The following is an 8,417-nucleotide window of genomic DNA, read 5'->3' as shown; positions in this document are numbered from 1 at the left end:
ATTTACTTGTATTTTATTTTAGTCTCCAAAATAAATGTAATAAAAATGTATAAAATTCAGAACAACATAAACACGTCACAAGTTATATTGCTTTTTTAAAAAAAAAAAAACAAACAAAAACAGCTAATAACTAAAATTAAAGGTAGCAATCTATTTAAAAGTCATTTTTCTTATAACTATTTTTATAACTCAATTCTAGCAAATAAACTTAGGATGAAAATTGCTGTGAGTTTCAGTAACTACCAGACCCCCTTGAAAGGGGAATATTTTGTTCGTAAAAATGAGCTCTGGCCCCCTTACCTGGTTGGGAAACGAGCTGTACTACAAGCATTTTTGTTTGTGTGCCTGCACACACATCTCTGTAGGGAGGGGTCAGAGAAGAGGTTCCTGGCCAACAGGTTTTGTTGTACTCGCAGCCATTCAGCAGATCCAGCCAATTCAAATATTTGATGGCCAGTTTCCACTACCCAAGTTGATCTAACCTTTAAAAAAAAAAAAACCAAAAAAACCCAAACCCCAAGCAAACGCCGAAACACCAAAAATAGAGGTTTTTTAAAAAATATATAAAATAGGTGGTTCAAATAAATAGCAGCATCCCATCAACTACCCCATGCCAATAGCTGTAGCTGTGGATTTCATGGGTGACTCTGTCACTTACTCTGGGTTTCGCTCCGCGGCTCGGCAGGGTGGCTGCAGCGCTCTGCCAGCTACCCCCGCGTGGGGAATCACATGGTAACGACTGTGACATTTTCTCATACTACACTGCAGGATGAATACCTGCCTGAGGGAGAATTAACTGAATCCGAAGTGACCGCTAACTTACAGAGGAGCTGCCGCATACGCAGCTGCCGTGACTCCCCTGATGAGTTAAACCACTAAATTCCTTAAGTCCGGTAAAGCCCCTCCGGGCTTCCCGACCTCCCTGTGCGAGCTGCAGCACTAATCGGGGTTACCCAGGGAAGCAATGTTTGCATGTGAGTTCTGTCAGGATCTAATTGTGTCCTTGGAAAGTGACAACTCCCAAGCCCTCACAGTCCCCGCACCACTGCCCACGGCTCCTGTGGGATGTCAGTGAGGAGGGAGCCTGGCTCTCGGTCGTGGGGCTGGCCCAGGGCCGGGTCCGTGCCTCCCCAGCAGGGACTAGTGCACACTCGGGGGAGGGAGCAGAGCCTGGAGGGCAGGCCGGGTGGAAGACTTCTGCACAGCTTGCTTCGTGATGGTGCTGCACTTCTGGAGGATCTCATGGGCTGAGGGGCGCACGGGCATCTTGGGGACACAAGTGTCCAAGTCTGGGTCAGTGAGGGAGTAACTTAAATCAGTTGCAGATGACTCCACGAAGCCTGAATCGTTCCTGTCCTTGTGGGTGAGGTGTGGAGACTTGTTGGTGTGCATGGCCAAGGCGTGCTCCAGGGGAGAGCTCCTGGCCTGCTCGACTTCGGGCAGAGATCTTGACAATTCAGGCTTCCAGCTCAGCTGGCCGTCCCACTTGCTGCTACTCCCTGAGCTGAGGGATGAGCTGTCTGACTCCAGGTCCGGGGTGGAGCTGGGCCTGGGCAGAGACCTTGATCTGCTTCTCGTAGAGCTCACGTCCTCTTCAGTCTTGTCAAGGGAAGAGCAAGCCCGCGCCCTGTGCTGTCCTGTGGCCTCACCCTGGGGCTGAGGAGCCGTCAGAGAGGAGCAGAGGTTCGGGGTGGAGACGTTGAGTCCGCAGGTCATGATGGTCTGGAGCTTGTGGTGAGGATTCTTGTAGGGCTGAAGGTACATGGAGGGCATGTAGCCGGTATGGCCGTTGTATCTGAGGGGGAAGGATGAAAAGCAACACTGAAAAGAGCCCTTCTCCCAGCTCCAACTGAGGGGAGGGAGCAGAGCACCAAGGGGAAGAGGGTGAGGACTCAGCTCAGTGCCATACACAGGACACAAAGGGGAAAATCATCCCTAACCAAGGGCAGTCAACTTTGGGGGAGCTCCTCTGCACCGCGCTTGGAGAGGAGCAGGCAAGAAGCACCTGCAGCAGGTAACCGGCTCCCTCAGGGAACAAGCGCTTCGGAAAAGCCTCCTTACCGGATCAGCCACCAGCCATTCTCAGATTTCTTGACCACCTCCACGACGACACCGTTGTTCAGCGAGAGCTCGTCTGCCTTCTGAGACTCGTAGTCCTGCACAACAAAGTACAGGCTCCCTGCAGAGAGAAGGGGGAGGTTGGTTTTGCCTTGTGGAGAAAATACCTCCATCCCTGTGACCAACCAGAGAGGTGTAGGGCAAGCGTCCCTGAGAGTGACTGATTTGCTCAGAGACCCACAGCTGAGGGTAGAGCTGCTCAGAAGAGCCAGAGATACAGGCAGGGACTCCAAACAATGGCTAAAGCGGTGGGGTTTTTACAGAACTAATTTTCTGAAGAAGGAATGTGGTGTTCCAGGGAGACAGGAGCAGACTTACCCTCCTCATTTGAGCTCAAAGAATTCTGGATGTCCTCGTGGACGTCAATCTCTTCCAGGTATGAGGCTGGGAACCAGGCTATCTGCTTGTCTGTGTTTTCCACTAGCCACCATCCTGCAGAAAACAGGGAAGGAGGAAAAAAAAAAAAAAAAAAAAGGTCTTTAACAGCTTGCAAGTGGACGGATGACCATAATCCCGGGGTAGGGGCTGCTCTGCTCCAAGAGCCAGGGGCATTCTGCAGAGCAGCTCAGCGCCTGGCTGATGCCGTGCTGACACTGTGTTCTTTGCTCCTGTGTAAATCCAGGTAAGGACCCCGTGCGTACGAACACCCACCCGCACCCGGGATGCTACCGACTCGGCATTTGCCAAGCTATGAATCCCTGAAAGCGAAGAATCCCTATCAAACTTACCAGTCATGTCCTTGATTAACACTTCAACAATTTCCTTCTTAGTGACTTTGAAAGTCTTGTTCTTTGTGTCTTTGGTTTCAAAGGTTTCGATGCATCTGTAGCTCTGGGATGCCTGAGGGTGTGTAATAGAGAGCTGCCGCCCTGGCTGGTTTTTCTTCCCCCCTCCAATTTCTGATGGCATGATCACAACACTGAAAGGCAAAGTTTAATATCAGTTTACTGAAAACTCACATGCAAGGCCGAGTTTAGTATTAGTTTTGGTAAAATTGTCTATGCAGTAGGCTAAGAAAAGCTTAGGCATCAGAAACAACATCGACATATATTAAAGCATTCAGTAGAACTTCCCTGCTCTGCTGCCCCAGTATTTAACTTGTTTCTCATCTACCCGTATTCTATAACATTGCTGTTTCATGAAGACACATACAAACAAAAGGTACAAATATGATTTCACACCTGTTCTCAGGAAAGCAGGGATCTAAGTCTTGGGTCTGTGCCTTGAAAAACTGAATGACGTCTTCACCCTGGGAGATTTTAGCCTCTGTCTTCAGCAGCTCCTGGGAGTAAGTTTCCAGCAGTTTCAGTAATTCCAGGCACCTGTTCAGCTTCCCGCTCTTCCTGTGCTTTGAGTTTACGTCTTTAAAATGATAAAAGCGAAGCTGGTGTAAGACAACAACGGATCTGGGCGCTTTGAGAGCAGCGGTTTTTGCCTGAGCAGAGGTGTGCCCTCACCTACCGCCCTCCCACACGCAAGCCCAAACTGTAAGAAGCCGAGACAGCAGCTGTCTCTGCCTTTTTCATAGCTCCTGATACAATTTTTTAATATCTAGAATTTATCTTTGTTCACACATAAATGTGGCAAGGAGCTCTGGGCCAATATTTGGAGTATAATGTTAATTTACCAAGTGCAACTATCTATTAAAAAAGTCTTCCTGAGTTATTTTAAGTCAGTAATAACCCTGAGCACATTGCTGTAACCCAGCAGTGCCATGCCACAAGCAGGACTGAGCTGTTAATCTGTTCCAGAGGAAGCTCAGACTCGGATACTGAAGTCTATGTCTTCAGTTACGACTGTCCCCAACAGCTCCATCGTGTTTGTTGGTCCATCAGGGTTTTGTTTTCCTTACCTTTAAACCGGGGTATTGTCCGTTCAGATCTCCTGAGTGAGCCGTTCTCGATGGGGAATTTTCTCTTCAGCTCTTTCTAAAAGTGAGGAGGAGGAGACAATAGTGATGCTTTGCAGCCCTGACACACGGCTGGGCTCCTTCCCCTCTCCCCGGGACGGGAATCCTGTTTTCAGGGAAATACTTACATGGAAACTCTTAAACTCTTCAAATGTCCGGTAGATGACAATTCTGTTCTGATCTGACCAAGACACAAACATCATGTATTTCTGTAAAAATAAAAGGGAAAAGAAGTGCATTTTTTTTAATTAAGTGTTCATTATTGGATGCTTTCAAGCAGTCATCATTTGCCAACACATGGTTTAGTTCTGGCTTCAGGCTGCAAGACTGTCACTTTAAAAAATTAAATAAAACATTAGACCTACAAAAATATTTCCTTAATTTTAGGGCCTTAAATGGGTAATCATTGTTAAAACCAGGGGAAATTTATGACACTGTGAACAGAAAGACAGCAGAATCTAAGATAACCATTTTCTTACGATATTAAGACCATTAAAAAACAAGTCCAAGACCCCTGTCCTAGATCCCAAGGCTCTAATCCCAGCACTGCGGGGAAATGCGTAAGTGTAACCCTGTATGAGTAATGCAAAAAGCCCGCCAGTTTCCCAGTTTGTAAATATTTAAGGAGAAAGAAAAATCCAATAGCAAAAAAAATAATATTAAAGTACCTTCTGCTTTCTGCATTGCATCAGGCCTACAGCCTTTACATCCACTGGGTACCTGCTGGAGCTCATCTTCCCCAAGGCTGCTGCTCCTCCCTCCCCGGGGCAGCTGGAGGCTGAGCGGAGATGTGGCTCCGGGGACGACTGCCCTGGTTAAATACGCTGGAGCCGGAGGCAGGGCACAGACGTTGTGCGCTTCCTCCTCCGCCCGGTAACGCTGGCAGAAATTCCGTAATTTGGCAAACTACCGCGTGCCTTTTACCTGCCCCCCTGCTTTTAACATGCAAATATTCCCGGGTGCAGGTGGCAGGGGCATAGTTCAACGAGCTGGGGAGGAAAAGCATCTTATCTTATCACATCCTTATTAGAATAATGCTGGTAAGCGAGCCTGGCCCTGCAACTGGGTCTGTTTATCGTCCCTGGGTGTTGGGGAAGTCACCGGGGCAGCAACACCTGCTATGAACTGAAGCACGTTTCCAGGGACGGACATGTCGTGTTTATGGCTATATTGCATGGATGTGCCTGTCGGAGTTGCCCGCAGCGTGGGCTGCGCTCACACCAGTCCCAAAAACCGATTAGGAACGTGGCTTGTTGTCAAGCACAAATCAGTCACAACTCCACACGTGCGACAGCTGTTACAAATCTCTTCTCTTTACTGCTTTGTCCCATCTGCTGAGATGCTTCACTTCGGATGGATTTCTGGGAGCTGTATCGATATTTGCATGCTCTCAGAAATCAGTGGGAGATGCTGATGCCAACGTTGCTGGAGCAAAGGAGGAACAAGCACATCCATGGGCTGTAACTGGAAAAGTCCCAGAGCTTCTCAGCTGTAAATATGCAATGGAAACTCAGCTCCAAGTGCCCCGTTCTCTGTCCTGCCTCAAACCAGGTCTCCATCCCCCCCCAGGGCAACCATGGACCGGCTCCCACTGCCCGAAGGCACTGCAGGACCGGTAATTACAGCCCTGGAAAGCCTGTCCTTTCACTGAACTGCTGCCTTTAGCGTGCCTCAGGTTATGACTTGGCTGATGGGCATCTGTGTGATCAAACCGCCTTCTCCGTCCTCCCTCCCCCTCTTCTTTGATGAAGCCTAAATTGAATCATTATCATTATTGGAGCCCAAATTGAGAGGCTCAGCCCTGCTTTGCCTTTCATTATCCAGTTATAACTGGTGTCTCAAAACCCTTGGCAACAGCTGCAGATGATTTTTCATCTACCAAAAAAAACCCCAGAATCTGAAAAGGAAGCCAAAGAAGATGCCTTCTGGATGGCCAGAAAATACAGTGAATATGGCCCTGGTTTGCATTTCATGAGCATGTGAGGCTGCTCTTGCACAGCAGGACAACAGTTTCTGGGGACAGAGGGAGTGCTTTCGTTGCAGTTTAATCTATTGCTATGGGATATCTGTCCTCTGTTGGGAAGAGAAGGTTGTACAGAGAGCACTTTGGTCCTGTGTGTCGGTTTGGTGGGAAAACCCCTTTGATGGCATCTCCAGGGCACTTCCTGGCTCAGGAAGCCAGGAAGGAGCTCCCCTGCGGAAGGGCGATGCAAAGCAGGTTGCTGCTCTCAACAGTCCCAGAATCGGACCCTCCATCCCTCTGTTCACAAAGGGTCCAGCAAACGCACGTGCTGTTAAATCTACCGGGTTCAAAAGGTAAGGGTTTTATGGACAGAGAGAAAAATCGCTTCATCCAGAGAGTTTATTCTTTACGATTGTGCCTATGTAGAAGCTGCCAGTCCCTGAGGTCGCAAAACACTTCACCGACTCCCTGTCATCGTACCCACGTTCACGGCCTTCTCCTTGGCAGCCAAGCTGCAGCCACGCTCGCCTTTATATGGCTGTCATGCGGCTCTCGGAGATGGCTGGAACCAAGACTCACAACAAAGCACACTGGTTTGGTTTCCTGTCTCAGAGTAAACACAAACCACAATGTATTTTCAAGAGCGTAAAGGTTTAAACATATTTAACCTTAATAGGAAAGGCTAAAGACAATTAAGATCTTAGAAGAGCTGCAATCTGCAGGCACAGGAGACGGCCAGGGGAGATTCAGACAGCACCGCGCTCCATGGCCGCAGGTACTGCAGGGGTCAGTGAAATTGCGAGTTGCTAGTTTCAAAGGCTTCACTGTATTTCACCATTTTTAGGGAATTCAAGCAGAAGGGCAGCGTGGAAAAGGTATAATGAAATTTCAGGTCACCAGAGGCTGAAGAACCTGTTTGGAGAGTTGATTTTCTGGGGGAGGTTGGCTAGGGAGGGGGATCTGAGATAAAGCGAAACTTTAGAGATAAAGCGAGATATGAGCAAAATACTACTCAAAACTGGATAATTAGTTATTGAGAAAGCGTATTGCAGAAGTAAAAGTCACTGCAATGCAGAAGAGAGGTATGGGGGGAAGAATGGCCAGGCACTACCCAGGGGTAATACTTCTGGTGTCATCCCCGAGAGCTCTGTTCAGGGCTCTGCAGTTGTCATCGTCGAGTATCAAGTATTGTTGGCTTGTTGTTGTCAAGTTCGATGTCAAGAAACTGCTCAAGAGATTGACCTAATGAGTCACGTCGTATCAGTCTGAAGTGATGCCATCTGCGAAACCAAAGAAAGGGCCATGCCAGATTGCCTCTGCATCAGCACAAGTGCTCCTCAACAGCGTTACTGCTCCGCCTTCGCAAAACTCTGACGGGTCAGGGCCGTTTCTCATGGAAAGAGTGTGGATAATTGATTAGAAGAGGCCATTGATTCCAGGTCTTTGCTGGATACATTTGAGCACACTTACGGAAAAAAAAAAACAAACCAACCCAAAAAACCGTCTTCCTGACATTACATCAAGTTTACTTTATCGTTTCTACTAATTCCATATCATCCTGCCATAAATTGGTACCTCCTTATGTGTAATTATTAACCGAAGGGTAGGAGTGGTATGCCTGGAAAAAGTAAAGCTCAGCGAGTATTGCTGGGCTCTGCTATTTCATCATCAGTATTTATTTACATAGGTTTCAAGGACCGCAGTTACTTTTTCTTTAGTCGTTTTACAAGGTACAAAAAAGATCATAAATTAGCAAGTAATATATAGGAGGGGACTGTCCAGGTTTGACAAGACCGAGGAAGCACGCGTTTTCCTCCATAATAACTGCAGACGTTTTGCAGCCTGCTCCAAGAAAGTCACGTACGCCTCGCAAAGGTGGAGCTCTGCCTCCTGCTGCTCGAGGAGCATCATCCCTGCCATAAACAGCTGCTTTGGGTGTACGAAATACTGTTTGTCACAGAAAGTGACTAAGGTACAGTCATGGGGAACCACACCAGAGTCCCTGCCCCAAAGAGCCCACGGTCTGAAGGACAGGGGAGGTCATCCAGTGGCTTCAGGGAGTACCCCTGGCCACCCAGGCTGCCCCTCCGCTACTTCCATTACAAGACCAGCTTCCCTCCATCAACTGTAAAATCTCCATGACAAATAAATACTTAGGATCTGGCTTTCTTACCATTTCAGAATGGATCAGGAATAACTTAGTCTGGTGTGCTTACCCAGAGTACGGCAGAGTCCGGACCAATCCCTCACTGCATCAGATGGGAGCCAGAAGCAGAGTTTGAGCATGTGGATGCTTGGGCATGCCAAAGGCAGCTCTTCACCAGCTCCACCACGGCCATTTTCCAAGTCTAACAAGCAAGGGCCTTGTCACAAACGCACACACACACAAAAGAGAAGGAGCTGTGTTATGAACAGCCTTTACCACGC

The 8,417-nt window shown here is 48.2% G+C and overlaps 1 protein-coding gene across 1 annotated transcript; it reads right to left on the bottom strand.

The window, feature by feature from the left end:
• Positions 1-599: 599 nt before the first annotated feature.
• On the bottom strand, positions 600-4,792 carry NOXO1 (NADPH oxidase organizer 1). The gene is made up of 8 exons (XM_063344444.1): positions 4,696-4,792; positions 4,156-4,236; positions 3,971-4,046; positions 3,300-3,480; positions 2,847-3,037; positions 2,437-2,550; positions 2,062-2,179; positions 600-1,795 (listed from the first exon to the last, which is right to left on the bottom strand). The coding sequence occupies exons 1-8, from the start codon at positions 4,759-4,761 to the stop codon at positions 1,141-1,143; spliced, it is 1,482 nt and encodes a 493-aa protein (XP_063200514.1). The 5' UTR covers positions 4,762-4,792; the 3' UTR covers positions 600-1,140.
• Between the last annotated feature and the right edge of the window lie 3,625 nt (positions 4,793-8,417).

The sequence above is a fragment of the Chroicocephalus ridibundus genome, chromosome 8 (genome assembly GCF_963924245.1).
Source record: "Chroicocephalus ridibundus chromosome 8, bChrRid1.1, whole genome shotgun sequence".
Taxonomy (NCBI): Eukaryota; Metazoa; Chordata; class Aves; order Charadriiformes; family Laridae; genus Chroicocephalus; species Chroicocephalus ridibundus.
Note: the sequence above shows the minus strand (reverse complement) of the source record. Positions and strands in the feature narration are given on the sequence as shown.

What these genes read in the sequence shown, in the direction of transcription:
- NOXO1 (XM_063344444.1), bottom strand. Translation starts at nt 4,761, where the DNA reads ATGAGCTCCAGCAGGTACCCAGTGGATGTAAAGGCTGTAGGCCTGATG. An exon ending in TGCAATGCAGAAAGCAGAAG is followed by an intron (nt 4,237 to 4,695) that starts GTACTTTAATAT and finishes TTATTTTTACAG; the next exon opens with AAATACATGATGTTTGTGTC. An exon ending in TTTGAGCTCAAATGAGGAGG is followed by an intron (nt 2,180 to 2,436) that starts GTAAGTCTGCTC and finishes TTCTCTCTGCAG; the next exon opens with GGAGCCTGTACTTTGTTGTG.